Genomic DNA, 17,059 nt, shown 5'->3' on the forward strand with positions numbered 1-17,059 from the left:
AAATATATATACATATATATATATATATACATATACACACACACACACATGCACACACACATACACACATATATAGATGAGGTAGAACTTGAGCAAATATTTTACTGTATTTTTGTTCTCTTAATTTTAAAAAAAATTGATCTCAGGCAGACTCATCTCTCAATGTTTGTCTTTTTTTTTTTTTTAAATCCAGATGCTATGGAAATAGCTTTAGATTCTCAGCCAAATTGCTGAGGTAGAGGACTGTCTTTGTTACATTTACCTTCTAGATACTCTTGGAGAAATGCTTCAAAGAGAAGTATCTCTGTCTGAACTGGGGACTCTGGGGGTCCCTCCAATAGGGGTCATGGTGACCACATTGAGTTTCATAAAGGTGAAAGAAAAGGTCCCCTACTCTGCTCTCTTGCTGTCACAATGCTTCCAAGACTTCTCAAATATTTGGGGATTCATTGCACATCTGATAGGTCCAGGCCATTCCCATTTACAGGGTTAAGCCTAATGCAGAGTTCCCATAAGCTCCATTAAGGGAGCTAGGTGTTTTTGTCATTCAAAATAAGACACTAAGGAAAAAAAAATACAAACAACAAACCAGGTTGTAAATGAGTGGTTAGTTCTTGGCCAATAAAGGCATTTCTCCCCCCCCAACCCCCCATGAGGAAAACAAATAAACAAAACAAAACAAAATAAGACACATGGAAAGGTTTTGTTATCATGGGGAACTCAAGTTGTTTGTGATTTGAATAATTAGTCCTAGGAAGTTGTCTGAGACATGAAGAGAAAGAATGTTTAGCTCAGAATCACACAGTTAAAAAGTGTCAGAAGTGGGATTTGAACCCAGGTCTTCCTGACTATTAAGCCCCACTATGTAATGCTGTTTTTTTTTCCCCCTTAAAATATCTTTCCTGAATTCTCTTCGTGTTGGTGATATCTGCTGATGTCACTCCTTGTGAGTTAGTGGCCAGAAATAACTGGGAGCAAGGAGCCATGTCAAAGTGCTCTCAGGAATCCCCCCCCCTTTGCCCTCCCTATCATTGCCCCCTCCAAGATTGGAAAGATATACCCATATAATGAGGATTGATAGAATGCTGGATAGAGTCAGAAAGATCTGAGCTTATATCCTACCTCAAACACTAGCTTTGCTACCCTGGGCAAATCATTTGATTTCTCTCAGCCTTAGTTTCTTTATCTATAAATTAGCAATAATAATAATAATAATAATAATAATAACACTTCACAAGGTTGTTATGAGAATCAAAATGATTCTATTCTATTCTATTCTATTCAAACTATAAAGCATAATGTAAATTTAGCTATTTTTACTATTTAGGTTTGGAGAACTGTTTTGAGGAGATCCTTAGAAAAAATGGCACACTTTGATTGGGTGACATTGGCGCAGAGAAACAACTCCATATAAAATCCCTAAGTGTAGGCATTAGGAAGAATAGCTTTTCAGAAAATAGCTCCCGAGGAAAAGCTATATTTTACCAACAATCCCACTGATGAAAGAGGACCTTCTATCCCAGAGAACCTAGAAAGCAGTAAGGGAGGTGAAATGGATGGGTGGTTAAACAGACTCCCAACCAAAACACTATTTTAAGTGGCAAAAAGGAGTTAAAAACTGAGCATATTCTTGCTCTAATGGTCAAAGGCAACCTTGGGTCAGCTGGAACATTCTTGGGTCATTCATTCGGTTCCTCTAATTCTATGCCCCTAGAAAATGATACATTAGAAAAACTTAGTATATGAAACTATCAGGAAGAAAGAAGCATTTTTGAAGAGACAAGTCAGAAACTTAGCTTAGGAACAAATTACCAATGGAAATTGTAAAGAAAACTAGGAATATATTTCACATGAAATCAAAACTGCAGCCTGAATTGTCAATGTGGAGAACAGAAACGCTTAACAGGGAGTTGGAACCCAAGATAAATGAAGAGATGGCTATCCTCAATGAATTCATGTCAACAGTCTCAGATAAACTACATCTCAGGGCATTGAAAGAAAGTGAGGATTTAATCATTGAGTCACTTAGAGGGCGCTTTAAAAAATCATGATAACAGCAAAGACATTAATGGAAAATGAGCAGGTTAGACTCAAAGGCTACTAAATTTCCTTCTAGCTCTCAATCTATGATCTTATGATTAATAATAACCCTCAGGGAAATTTGTAATGGAGTATATACTAGAGAGTTTTCTTGTTCTATTCTGTTCAACATTTTTATCAATGACTTGCATAGAATCATAAATAATATATTTTCCAAGGACCGTGAGGTGGCACCATAGTGCATAGAGCTCTGGGCTGGGAGTCAGGAAGATTCATCTTCCTGAGTTCAAATCTGGCTTCCGACACTTACTAGCTCTGTAATCCTGGGCAAATCACCGGACCCTGTTTGCCTCAGTTTCCTCATCTGTAAAATGATCTGGAGGAGGAAATGGCAAACAACTCCAGTACCTTTGCCAAGAAAACACCGAATGGGGTCACAAAAAGTTGGATGTGATGAAAACTGAACAACAAAAATACTTTTCTAATTTGTAAATATTATGAAACTAGAAGGGATAGCTAATACATTAGATGATAGAATCTGGATACAAATGTTCTTGCCAGGTTAGAATGATAGGTCAAATTGAATAGAATGAAATTTAATCGAGATATGTGAAATATTCCTTCCTTGGTTTAAAAAAAAAATCAACAGTACAAATACATAATGGGGCAATGAAAACAAACAATAGATAGTTCATGTGGAAAAGACCTGAAGGTTTTAGTGAACTGCAAGTTCAATATAAATCAAATAAACAGAATCATGCCCAATTGCAGAGCTGGAAGAAACTTCAATGGCTATCTAGAGCAACCTATACCTTAGGCAGCAAGTGGCATAGAGGGTTAAGCTTGGAGTCAGAAAGAACTGAGTTCAAATCTGGCCTTAGACATTTACTAGTGTAACTCTGGTTAAGTCATTTCACCTCTGTTTACCTCAGTTTCCTCAACTGTAAAATGGGGATGATAATAACACCTACCTCCTAGGGTTGTTGTGAGGATTAAATGAAATATTTGTGAAGTACTTAGCTTAGTGCCAGTTTTCTTCCCTTCCCCTTGAAACAACAATAACAACAACATCACATTACAACATACCTACCAAGTAGTCATTAAGCCTTTGACTGAAGACCACCAGAGAAGGGGAACCTACTAATTCCTGAGGCAGCTCATTCCACTTTTGGATAGCTGTACTTGTTAGAAAGTTTTTCCTGACATCAAACCCAAGTTTGCCCGTCACTGTCACCAGGCAAGATCTTTTAGTATTTTAATTGTTTTGTCAACTGTGTTTTTTTCCCCTTGCACCATGTTTCACACTCGACAAGTCATTGTATTTTGTGAATCATTGTAGGATTCTTCTTTGAATGCTCCATGCTACCATTTGTAGTATGGCTTAAACTTGTTTAGTAGCTCAAACTTTGCCCTTTCCCCTTTGACCATCACCAGAAAGGATGATTTTGGCTAGAATGACTTTGCTTTTAATATCCTAAATTACTATACTACTTACTACTGATACAGCAGGTTAATAGAATCACATTTACTTTCCAGCTTTTATACCAGTTGGGTAATGCTGATGGTGGTCAACCCCTATCTAATTAGAATGTCTATTGAAACCAGTATAAAAACTGCAGAATAAAGTGGTATTTGCGTCATTTCCTGGTATAACCCAGGCAGGATAAGATTCAGCAGCTGTTGTCAAGCTGCACACATTCATAGAACAACTGGAAAGAATATGCAATTGGACTTTTAAATAAAATGTCGTTCAAAGGAAACAACCACTAACTAGAAACCCCTGGAACCCCATGGACAAAAAGTGGCTATTTCAATAGCAGGAAAGTACTTTTCACCCAAATGTGATGCACCATGATAGAAAATAATAGAACGTTTGAGCTGGAAGGAACTTTATTCATTCATTCATTTATTAGAAGGAACTTTAAAATTATCTAGTTGAGAAACTAAGGCCCAGAGGGATGTGCCTTGCTCTAGTTCACCCAGTTAGACAAAAAGTTTGCTCTAGCATCCTAATCTCTTGACTCTCATCACTTGAAAAGCCATGACATCAACCTCCTAGATCACTACATTCTTTATCTCCGTCATCAACACTCCTGATGGCCATATGGATGCAAACACATCACAATATTTATTAGCCATCTGATGCTCTACTGTCTGCCTTCATTTTTTTTTTTTGCATACTGCTTTGCAAAACTGCTCTAACCCCCAAAACAGCTATCCTCTTTCCCAACAAGTTAACACGCCAGAAGGGTTTTTGGAAATTGCTTTACATATCTGTCAGGAGTCAGATGATTCACACTGGTGAACCGACGCACATAACATGAATACCTGACCCCCTTACCAATTAGCCACCTCTGATTCTAGAGGTTGGCTAGAAAGAAAAGAAGGGCAGTGTTTAGTTTGGGCAAATACCAAAGGGGCGTTATCATTCTCATCAAGGAATCAACCATGTACATTAGACCTCCTCCCCCTCCTCTTTTGAGTGAGGCCCAGGCCTGAAACTTCTCTCCCAAGATTCTCCAGCGTGAGTAAACTTGTTATGCAAACATTAGCTTATTGTACTGAGCTACAGAAGCAGCACTGTGTCAGTGAGAGGGGGAAAACTGCTGACTTTGGTCTGATTTTAATGATGTCTCTCTATCACTGGGAAGTTTTAGGAGCTACAGGCAAAATTTTTCCCTTTGAAAAAAAGAGACTGACCTGGAGTGTGTCAGCTTACCTTGACCTGATGCAAAGTCAAGCTGAAGAGGGAGGTCTATGCTTTGGACAGAACCCAAGAGAGGCTGGCAAACAATATCTCCAGCAGGCCCCATCAAGATGTTTCCAAGTGCTGGATCCTGAGAACTCCCTTGAAAAGAAACACAAGGCATTAATTAGCCCAGGGGCTCTAACTAAAACCTCTTTTTGTGTTGTGGGCCCCTTTGGCAGTCTGGTGAAGCCTAAGGACCCCTTCTCAGAATAATACTTTTAAGTGCAATGGGAACGAATTATATTGAAATACAGTCATCAAAATATTTTTTTTAAAAGAACAACCAAGTTTACAAGCCTCAGGTAAAGAGTCCCTGAATTAGCAGGACTAGCATGCCAGAGGGAGTGAAAGGTCAAGAGATCATCCCATTCACAAAAAAACCCCCAAAAAACATGTTTTGTAGCCCTGCAGGCAGTTACACATTTGTATGTTTTTGGGTGCTGACAAGAGCCTACTGCCAATCAAGGTGATGACTTCAAGCCGTGGGTTTTGGGGGAAATGCTGCCTAATGACTCAGGGAGATAGAGGGTGGAAGGAGGAGAAGGAAGTAGCTTTACCAGCTTGTGCTTAAAAAGAAGATTTTGGAGGCAGTTCTATAAAAATTCCCTGACTGTCACCGAGGCAAATGTTGGCAAAACTGGGACTGGCTGCCTAGCAACAGTGCCCCCTCTTTCCTTTCCTACAAACAGGCTCCTCGGGCTGCACACTGCCTTTTTATCACATCTCTTATTTTCTTCTCTCTACCACACTGACCTTGACTTTCATTTTAACCGAGATTTTACCCGTATAAATATGTTGAAGGGTAGGTGGGACAGGCACATTAGCTCAAGGTCCCAGAACTTAATAATAATTGACACATATAGTACTATAAGGTTTACAAACAACTTTACATCTGATCTTCAACACAATTCTGCCAAATGGGTACCATAGGTATTGTTGTGGAAAATGAGGTTCAGGGAGGCTAAGTGAATTCCTTATGGTCATCTAGATAGTAAATGTTAGAGGTGGGATTTAAGCCCATGTTTTTCCTGATCCCAGCTCTAGTATCTTTTGTTCTATTCCATGTTGCTTCTCTATAGAATGGCCTTAATGCTGGCATATGTATCCTCAGGGGTACCCAAAATATGTTCTACCACCACCATCACATCATCATCATCATCATCATCATCTCATCATTGTTAAGAATGGTCATTTTGTTACACTATGGGCCAGATGATGTTCTCTAAAGTCCCTTTGGGTCAAGCCAATTCTATGATGTGACCACTGATGGAGAAATTAGGAAGGTTCTACCTGATCTGAGGGGAGCTAGGAAGGTTCCAATGGCTTCTAAGGGACAGTAACTTCCTTTTGAAGAAACTTGGCTTTGACCTCAGCTTTGCACTATAAAAGGTAAGATGAAGACATCCATTCTTCTGTGTAAGCAGAAAGTCAACAAATGGCCAATAAACAGAGCTAAGTAGCATTACCTGGCATCATTGATAAATAGTGTTTTGGGGCCATACTCTTCTGTAAGAGTGGCTCCCAAATTCTGCAATTCTTAGATGTACCCTGAGCTAAAATGTGGTTGGGAGAAATTTCTGGCTTCTTTCTGGACCACTCTAACATTCACGCTGTTTATTGGGCTCACTTTCACCCGGAAGGCATATAACTCTGGGTGGTGTGTGCTGGGTAAACAGGGTACCTAATGCCTTCTCCATTAGCACAATGAGGCTATGTCATCACATTGCCCTTGCCAGGGATGAGGAAAACCCAAATGGCTTGCAGTGCATGTTGGTGCAGCAAAACGTTCAAACATGTACTGACTCTTTAGGAATGAAGCTTTGGGGTGAACACTAGCCCCACTGGCATTCCCAAAGTTGATGCTGAATTTCTTTGTCAGTATAGTGACCATCAGAGATCTCACGGCTCTGCCCAGATATACTATTTTGTATCCCTGTCAAATCACAAGCACCCATCAGGCAAGATGGAATGGTTGGCTACCTATGAGCTCTTCTGGGAGGCCACTCTGGCTGGTTCCATCATCCATAAAGTCTTTGGAACTTCTGGCACCAACTGTTTTCTGCTGAATTTTGCTACTCTTTCTCTCTGAATCTCTCATTTCATGAGTACTTGAATGTGGGTGAGAAAAATCATTACCTGGAAAAAGTAAAGAGAGAGAAACAAATGAGAAAAAGAACATATTTGTTAGTAAGATGGAAATGAAAGAGTATGCATGATGGCTATTGGTGACCAATGTGGGTTAGCTCCAATCATTCCTAATTCTGTTCCTCTTTGGTCTTGCAAAGGGGGCAGTGGACAAGTGCTTTATGTGGCTGGGTTTTCACTATGTGCCTTTCCTTTGGGGAATAGCCAAGCCCTTATCTGCAACTTATGGGAAGACGAGAAGCAGAGATCCAGAGATTCTAGAGATCATCTAGTATAATCCCTTCATTTCCTAAATGAGAACCTGAGGCCTCATCCTAAATCAGGTAACTGATTTACTATGGTAAATGTCAGGGCTAGGATTTGAACAGAGGTCCACTGGCCCCAAATCCAGAACTCCAGAGGATCCTCAGATGGACCATCTAGTCCAATCCAAATTTAAACAAGGACTTTCTCTGTCACATAGTTGAGAAGTGGTCATTCAGCCTTTGCTTGAAGATCTCCATTGAGGAGGAGCTTCTGCCTGAGGTAGCCTATTTCACTTGGATATAGGTTTCATCATTAGGAAGCTTTTCCTTACATTCAACCCAAAGCTACCTTTTAGAAAACCCCACCCATCACTCTTAATGCTGCTCTCTTGGGCCAAGTTAAATAAATCTAATAAGAGCTAACATTTCTATAGTGCCTACTATGTGCCAGATACTGTGCTGAGCACTTTACAAATACTAGCTCATTTGATCCTCCCAACAACACTGGGAAGTAGGTGCAATTATTATCATGCCCGTTTTACAGATGAGGAGACTGAGGCAAATAGGGTCAAGTGACTTGCCCAGGGTCACACAGTCAGTAAGTTTCTTAGGCCAGATTTGAATTCAGTTCTTCCTGATTCCCGGCTTGGAGCTCTATCCACTGTGCCATCTAGCTACCCCTCTTTCATGCAACAGCTTTTCAAATACTCAAAGACATGTTATTCCTAAGTTTTCTCTAGACTGAAGGTTCCCTGGGTATATTTAACATGTGACACTAATTTGAGAACTTCCACCAAACATATTACTCTCCTTTGGATATTCTTCATGGCGCGCAGAACTGAACACAAAACTCACATGGAACACGATACATTAGATGAGGTCTAAACAGAGCAGAATTGATATTAGTGTCTATCCTTTCTCAATGAAGCCTCAGATTGCATTAGATTTTCAGCCACAATATCATGCTATTGATTTATCTTGAGCTTGTTGTCCACTAAAACCTTCAGATCTTTTTGGCCAAACTTTTGTCCTAATCATGACTCCCTAATCTTGTTCCTGTGAAGTTGATTTTTAAAAAATTCAAATGTGAGACTTTGCATTTTATCTCTCTTTAATTTCATCTTATCAGATCTGGCTCTATGTATTACCTAGTTTAGGACATTTAGAGATAAATAACTCAATTTTATCTTTATGTCATCTTCAAGATTTGATAAGCATATAACAATAATAATAATACTAGCATTTATATAATATTTTAAGTTTTGCAACGCACAATTTATAATTTATAAATTATATAATCTGGTCCTCACAACAACCCTGTAAGTTTGGTGCTATTATTATCCCCATTTTACAGGTGAGGAAACTCACCTGAGAATTTAAGTTACTTGCCCAAAGTCATGCATCTGGTTAGTGTCAGAGGCAGGATTTGAACTCAGGTTTTCCTGACTGCAAGTTCAGCACTTTACTCTGCCATGTAACTGACGTTAACATATTTATTGGGACAGCTAGGTAGTACCATGAATAGAGCACTGGCTCTGAAATCAGGAGGACCTGAATTCAAATTTGACCCCAGACCCTTACTAGCTATGTGACTCTGGGCAAGTCACTGAACTCTGTCTCCAAAAACAAAACAAAACAAAATAAAACAAAACCACATTTATCAGTGAAGCAACTTCTGTGTAAAAGCCTCGCTCCTGTACACTTGCTCCAGTAAAAACCTAAAAGTTGTGCAAGACTCAAAAATGATCAAGAAATCCAAGAAGGAACTACAGCAAGTGATTCCTCTCATCCTAGAATTGCACCAAAAGTCAGACAGAAGCTCGCATACTGCCAGAAAAGCCAGCCCCAGTGCAAAGAAAACATTAATGTGTTCTCCCAGCATGCCTAGAAATGGACAAGAGACATGTATAACCCACCAGGCTCTTTACACACTAGTAGTAGTGAGAGTAGTGGGCTTCCAGAAAAATGCCCAGGGTGGTTAGAAACTCACAGGGAGGACCTTGGAAGCAATCTGGAGTTGGCTAGAACCCTGGGTATAACAGCACTGAAACCAGGACATCTCAGGCTCAGGGACTCTGAAGATACAGTATTCTGAAACTTAAAGATCCAGGGGAGTGTAATCCTGGGAAGTGAAGATCAGCACAGGAATCTAGGTGACTCAGGTTTAAGCCAAGCAGAGCTGACCGTTCTACATACAAATGCAGCAGAAAGAGAATTCTAGCCTTGGCACAAAGTCTCAGTTCAGAAGCTGAAGAAATTAGTAAATACAATATACAGAACACCATTCAGAATTACAGTAGATCCAGAGATACCCAAAAATCCAACCTACAAGGAGAGAATAATTCCATGGCTGTTATAAGCAGAGAGTCAAAGGAAAAATGGATTTCTCCTCTCTCACATGAATACCTAGAAGAAATGAAACAAGAGATAAAGCCGATAGAGGAGAGAACTGGAAGGAAAATTGAATAGCTGAGGAGAGAAAATAGTAAATCATATCCAAGAAATAAACTTCCTGGAAACTAGACTAGACCAAACAGTAATCAATGACTTCATAAGACAGCAAAAAATATTAGAACAAAATCTAAAGATTGAAAAAGCAAGAAGAAAATGTAAGATATTTGAAAATTTAAGGTATTTGACTTGGGAAGCAATTTAGGGAGAGATAATTTAAGAATCATTAAATTCTCTGAAAACCATGATTAAAAAAAGTATGGACACTAAATTTCAATAAATTATAAAAGAAAACTACCCAGAGAGTTAGAATCTATCAATTACCTCCTGAAAGAAACCCCCAAAAGAAAAAGTTGAAGCAATGTCATAGCCAAAATCTAGACCTCCCATATCAAACGAAAAAAAATAGTATAAGCATCCAGAAAGAAGCAGTTCAAGTACCAGGGAATTACAGTCAAGATCACACAAAACCTAGTGGCATCTGTCATAAATGAGAGGAAATCATAGAATATAATATTCCAAAAGGCAAAAGATATTGGCTTATAATCAGGGATAATTTACCCTGCAAAGACGTTCATAATCCTACTGGAAAAAAAAATATGGATCTTTAATGGATCAGAGAATTTTTGAGCATTTTCAATGAAAAGATTAGGGCTGACCAGGAACCTTGAATTACAAATCCAAGAATACAGAGAAACCAAGAAAGATAAATTTATTTGAGCAGTTGGAAGGGGGCTATATGATGATGTAGTGATAACATTACAATAGAGGAAAAAGAAACAAGTGTCTCTTCAAAACCTCAAATATCCTCAAAAGATATTGAGGGAATTAACTAAAAACAACAGAGAACTTGAGTTGGACTACTTTTATTCTGACAGTTTTAAAAAATAAAAGGAATATACTAGTGTAGAAAGAAGAAAGAATGGTATGAAACTTGCTGTTTTTCATATTTGAGGTACATAAGAATATATAAACATGGAAGAAGGGGTAGGAAGAATGGGAATTGGCAAATGACATTGGGATTCTACACCAGAATGGGGGCTTGATTCAATAACATCAGAAAGATACCCTCAGAGTACTCTTAGAACTCTGAGGGGAAGATGTAGACAGAAAAACTCTGGAGCCTTACCTGCTAGTGTGCACAAGAGTAAGTCCAGAGTGTACATAGAGACTGTACTTATATAAGGCATTGTCAATCATTCAAACAATTCTGAATCTACCTAAATAGACTGTTATCTAGCCCATTTCTCTTTATCTTGAATGAGAGTTTTAGTCAAATATAGGTAATGTATATCTACAATATTACTCTCATGCACCAATCTAGAGACATTATCAAAAAAGGAAATAAAGTTATGTATGACCTAATCTTTATGACCTAATCTAACTGTATGACCTAATCTTTATGGAGACGTATTGACTCTCTGCCATATCTGCTTCCTTTTCTACATGTTAACTAACCATTCTTTTAATTTTGCCAGGAGATGAATTTAAACTTCAGAGTTGGTAGATTATCCTCTTCTCTTTCTTAAAAAATAGAATATATATGATTATTTAGTCTTGTGGTTCCTCTCTCTTTCATTAGTCTTTCAAGCATCACCCACAATGGTCCAGCAGGCATGCCTCCCACTTCTTTCAGTAAGCTAGGATGTAGTTACTTTGAACTCTTAAAGGTCTAGTGAGTTAGGTATTCTCTTGCTCTCTTCCTCTTTGTCTTGAGTATCAACTCTCTATTTGTCATTTTTGTTCTGTCCTTTCCAGTCCGAAGATAATTCTCCTTGGCAGAGAAAAAACACAAAATTAGAGCTCAAAATTAGAACGTCTCTCTCTTCTCTTACTCCTTGATTATCATTATCCCTCCACCCTAAGCAATATTTCCATTGCTTCCTTGATCCTCCTCACTTTCTCAATATAACTAAAACAACCCCCTTGGTTGCTCTTAACTTTTCTCCCTACACTCAGCCAGTCTTGACTCCCTAGACTCAATAATCTCGATTATGAGCAGCTAGGTGACACAGGGAATAAACACTAAACCTGCCATATAACCTAGAATAAATGAGTCTAAGCTTGCTCATGTGTAAAATTGGGATAAGAGTACCTAATTCATAGAGCTTTTGTGAGGATCCATTAAACTAACATGTGTATAGCATTTTGCAAATCTTAAAAGCGCTTTGCAAATGTTAGCCATTATTATTGACACTCTTTTTACAGTACTGTTCTATGTTTTTATGACTGCTCAATTACTTGCTCTTGCTTCCATATTCTGTACGAATCTTTTAAAAATCTAAATTGGTTGGTGAGTTCCCAGAGTATCCATATCAATCTCATTAGACAATTTCTCCTTTTCCTCTGCATTGGAATTATGTCTTTTCTGTGTTTTCCCAATTTTGTTGAGAGTTTCCATTCTTCCTGAAGTGACTTCTCTTGTATAAGATCAGTCAATAGAATTCATCCTATCCTTTTTTTCTGAACCCTTTGAAATCTCTCCCCAATCCTTGGGTGTATATCAGAATGTGCCCATCTTTCTTCTCCTCCACCATAAATTCTAAGGTGGAGTAATCACAACCTCACAAGGTTTCCATCATTTCCACCCCAGAATCCAGCACCTTCCTTTTGTTGAGAAATAATTTCTGAATAGAATTTTATAGGGTCATAGACTTATGCTGGAATGAACCTTATGGGCCATCTAGCTCAATCTCCTCATTTTACAGATGGGAGGCTCAGAGAGGCTCAGAGTGACTTGACCAAGATCTGACTCCAAGGCCAGTACTCCTTCCACCACATCAGCTACCTCCTTGCATCCTCCACCTTTTGAAGGATGAAATTATCATTCAGGTAAACCAAGAAATAGCTGCTCTGCTTTTGACCAAGAAGACACCCAGTAGATGTCTGAATAATTGAAGTCTCCTATCTCTTTCATATCATACCTCTTTCTTAGGCTTCTGATCTATTTCCCAAACTCCTCATATATTTCTTCTTTCTGAACATAATCCAATGATTTATCATATTCTTTGATGACAGTATCTCTTCTATCTCTGCCGAGATTCTCTTCACTGTGTTTTCTCCTTCTGGTTCCTGGATTTCCTCAAATCAGTATATCTTAATTTACAATGATCCTCTGCCTATCTTTTACCTCTCCTGATTCTTTTTAAGATGGAATTTATTAAGTGTCTGCTATATGCAGAGCATTGCTCTAGATGCTGGAGAAAAGAAACATTTTTTAAAAATTAGATTTTGTTTTCTGATCTGCATTATCTCCTTCCTCCCTCCCCCTCCCTAATTGACAAAACAAGAAAACCAAAACCCCTGTTACATACATGTATAGTCAAGGAAAACAGACTCCTGAATTGGTTATCTCTCTCTCTTTCTTTGTATCTTTCTATCTATCTATCTATCTATCTATACAAATAAAAATAATAATAGCTGACTATTAGATTGTAAGCTCCATGAGGGCAAGAACTGAGGCAAACAAGGTTAAGTGACTTGTCCAGGATCACAATCTAGTAAATGTCTAAGGCCAGATTTGAACTCAAGTCTTTTTGATTCCAGTCCTGGTGCCACCTAGCTGCCCAACCTAGCATATAGTAGGTGCTTAATAAATGCTTGCTGATTGATTGATTCAACCAGTTAAATGAGAATGGGAGGGGAGGCAGGGAAGGGTAATACTGGACTGGGAATCAGGAAATCTCAGTTCTTGTCCCAACTTTTAAAAAATTATTTTATTTTGATTCATCAATGATCACTTCTATAAGCTTTTGTTTTAAAATTTTCACCCCTTCCCTCCCCACCTCCCTTTCCAAGATGGCGCACAATCTGATATAGGCTATACATATACATTCCTATTAAATATATTTTACATTAGTGATGTTGTAAGGAAGAATTAGAACCAACAGGAGGAAACATAAGAAAGAGGAAACAAAACACAACAGAAGAAAAAAATAGCAAATAGTATGCTTTGATCTGCATTCAAAATTCATAGTTATTTCTTTGGATGTGGATAGCATTTTCCATCACGAGGCTCTGGAGATGTCTTAGATCCTTGTATTGCTGGAAAGGGTTAAGTTTATCAATATTAGTCATCGCATGGGGGCAGCTAGGTGGTGCAGTGGATAGAGCACCTGTCCTGGATTCAGAAGGACCTGAGCTCAAATCCAACCTCAGACACATACCACTTACTAGCTGTGTGACCCTGGGCAAGTCACTTAACCCCTCTTGCCCAACCAAAAACCAAAAAAAAAAATTAGTCATCACATAACGTGGCTGTTACTGTGTACAACGTTCTCTTGGTTCTGCTTACTTCACTCGGCATCAGACCATACAAGTCTTTCCAGGTTTTTCTGAAGTCTGTCTGTTCATCATTTCTTATAGCACAACAGCATTCCATTACATTCATATACCACAACTTGTTCAGTCATTCCCCAATTGATGGGCATCCTCTTAATTTCCAATTCCTTGCCACCACAGAAAGAGCCACTATAAATATTTTTGTACATGTGGGTCCTTTTTCCATCTGTATTATCTCTTTGGGATACAACCCTAGTAGAAGTGCTATTGTTGAGTCAAAGGGTATGCACATTTTTATAGCCCTTTGGGCAGAGTTCCAAATTGTTCTCCAAAATGGTTGAATCATTTCACAACTCTACCAACAATGCATTAGTGTTCCAATTTTCCCACATCTTCTCCAACATTTATCATTTTCCTGTTTTGTCATGTTGGCCAATCTGATAGGTGTGATGTGGTACCTCAGAGTTGTTTTGATTTGCATTTCTCTAATCAATAGTAGTTTAGAGCATTTTTTCATATTACTATGGATGGCTTTAATTTCTTCATCTGAGAACTGCCTGTTCATATCCTTTGACCATTTATCAATTAGGGAATGACTTGTATTCTTACAAATTTGACTTAATTTTCTATATATTTTAGAAATGAGGTCCTTATCAGAGACACTGGTTGTAAAAATTCTTTCCCATTTTTTTACTTTCCTTCTAATCTTGGTTGCATTGGCTTTGTTTGTACAAAAACTTTTCAATTTAATGTAATCAAAGTTATCCATTTTGCATTTCTTAATGTTCTCTATCTTCTGTTTGGTCATGAATTCTTCTATTCTCCATAAATCTGATAGGTAAACTATTCCTTGTTCTCCCAGTTTACTTACAGTATCAGCCTTTATATCTAAATCATGAACCCATTTTGACTTTATTTTGGTATATGGTGAGAGATTTTGGTCTATGCCTAGCTTCTGCCATACTCTTTTCCAGTTTTCCCAGCAGTTTTTGTCAAAGAGTGAGTTCTTATCTCAGAAGGTGTGGTCTTTGGGTTTATCAAATAAATCAAAAATACTATTTCTTGTCCCTGCTTTACAACTAACTAGCTGTCTAACTTTGGGTAAATCATTTAACCTTTTTGTTCTTCAGGATCCTCATTGGAAAAAGGGAAGAACTGGACTGGATTATCTCAAGAGTCCCTTCCATCTCTAAATTACAGAATCACAGACTACAAGAAGGGACCATAGAGTATTGCAGTCCAACCCATACCTGAACAAGAATGTCCTCAACACTGAGCATAGGTCATCCAGCCTTTGAGGCAGCTAAGAGATGGAGTGAAGAGAAGACTGGACTTAGAATCAGGACAACATGAGTTCAGATCCTGTCTTAGACACTTTCTTAGCTGTGTGACCCTGGGCAAGACACTTAACCACTTTCAGGTTCAGTTTCCTCATCTATAAAATGGGAATAATAATAGTAATACTATTATTATTCTCCTTTTGTTGTGAGGATCAAATGAGATAATATTTGTAAAGTGTTCAACACAGTGCTTGGCATATAGTAGGCACTTAATAAATGCTTATCTCCTTCTTTCCTTCCTTTGCTTGAAGACATCTAAAGACAGGAAATCTACTTCCCCCTAAGGCAGCCCACGATGCTATTAGAAGCACTAACTCTTAGGATGTTTTTGTATGTTTGTTTATTTTTACATCAGGCCCAAATTTGCTTCTTTGCAACTTCCACCCATGGCTCCTAGTTAAGGCTTCTGGCCAAATCATGATCTATGATCCTATGAAACATTCTTAGCCATAGATGACCTTTAATTTGTGACAAGAAATTATTAGCAGAAGGGTGATCACAGGATCATGGATATAGAGCCCACATAGAGGTCTCTGAGTCCAACCCATTCATTTCACAGATAAGGAAACTGAGGCTCAAAGAGGTTCAGTGACTTGCCAATGGTCACACAGCTAGTTAGCTTCTGAGACTGGATTCGAACTCAGGTCTTCTTCACTCCAAGTCCAGTATTCAATCCTCTACACCACTTTGACGGACTAGGAACAAAGTTAGCTCAAGTGAACTTGATCTACACAAACTGACCTCTCCTTTATATGCCCTGCTGAGGGAGAATCTGTTTTTCCTATCTTCCTTCCTTCCAGAACAAGTTGTCTAGAATAAAATGGAGGGAGAGAGAAGGCACCTGGAATCAATGGTGAGCTCCTACCTGAGTCCCTCGGGAGATGCACAGTCAATGGTGGCTGAGAGTAGCAGGCGTGCTGCAGAGATAGTTTTGGCAAAGATTTCCCATCTACATTAGCCTTGGGTCTGCATTCGGTATTCCAAGATTCTAGAAAGTGAAGACAGAGTGAAATGAAAAAGGGATCAACTGGGTGGTCATCACTAGCTATTTCTGCTCCTAAGATTGAGGGTACGTTTTCCTCCCAGGATGATGTCTCTCTCACTGGTTTTCCTGACCTTTGTAGGGATGAGGCAGATTCACCATATATACATCGTAGTCTATTAGAAGTCCAACCCCTTCACTTTAGAGAGGAGTATACTGAGGCCCAGAGAGGGGAAGTGACTGTATCAAAGTTAATTAGTGGTAAAGCAGGATGAGAACTGAGGCCTTCTAGCCCAGGGGAATTTGCACTATGCCAGGTTGACTATGGCATTTAAGACAGTAGTTCAGAGTCCATGAAACGGGATAGGCTGGCTAGCTTCCAGATTTACCTGTCAGGGTAGTTATAAGAAAGAACACAGACTAGAGACAATCTTTTTTTTTTTTTTTTGGCTAGGCAATGGGGTTAAGTGACTTGCCCAGGGTCACACATCTAATGAGTGTTTTGTGTTTGAGGCCAAATTTGAACTCAGGTCCTCCTGACTCCAGGGCCAGTGCTCTATCCACTGTGCCACCTACCTGCCCCTGAGAAAATCTTTATTTCTTCCTATTGCCAATAGCCTTGATTATCCTTCATGGTTCTCCATAGCTGGATAATCATTTCCTCCCAATGAGGATTCCTCTTAGTTTTAGAGATATCTTGTTGTGGGCATGCCTGGATTGTAATCTCTCTCTCTCTCTCTCACTCAATCTCTCTCTCTCTCTCTCTCTCTTTCTCTTCTCTCTTTCCTCTCTTCCCCCTTTCTTTCCTATGTCCCTCTCTTTCCTT

The 17,059-nt window shown here is 38.8% G+C and overlaps 1 protein-coding gene across 1 annotated transcript in view; it reads right to left on the minus strand.

The window, feature by feature from the left end:
- The window catches only part of KIAA2012 (KIAA2012 ortholog), a 161,313-nt gene that overhangs the window by 100,957 nt on the left and 43,297 nt on the right, over positions 1-17,059 (minus strand). Inside the window, exons 9-10 of the mRNA XM_027873801.1 lie at positions 6,770-6,925; positions 4,760-4,888 (exon numbers count right to left, since the gene is read on the minus strand). Coding sequence (XP_027729602.1) covers positions 4,760-4,888; positions 6,770-6,925 — 285 coding nt within the window. The remainder of the gene's footprint in view (positions 1-4,759; positions 4,889-6,769; positions 6,926-17,059) is intronic.

This window comes from Vombatus ursinus, unplaced genomic scaffold (genome assembly GCF_900497805.2).
Source record: "Vombatus ursinus unplaced genomic scaffold, bare-nosed wombat genome assembly UNPS02014802.1, whole genome shotgun sequence".
In the NCBI taxonomy this organism is placed as follows: Eukaryota; Metazoa; Chordata; class Mammalia; order Diprotodontia; family Vombatidae; genus Vombatus; species Vombatus ursinus.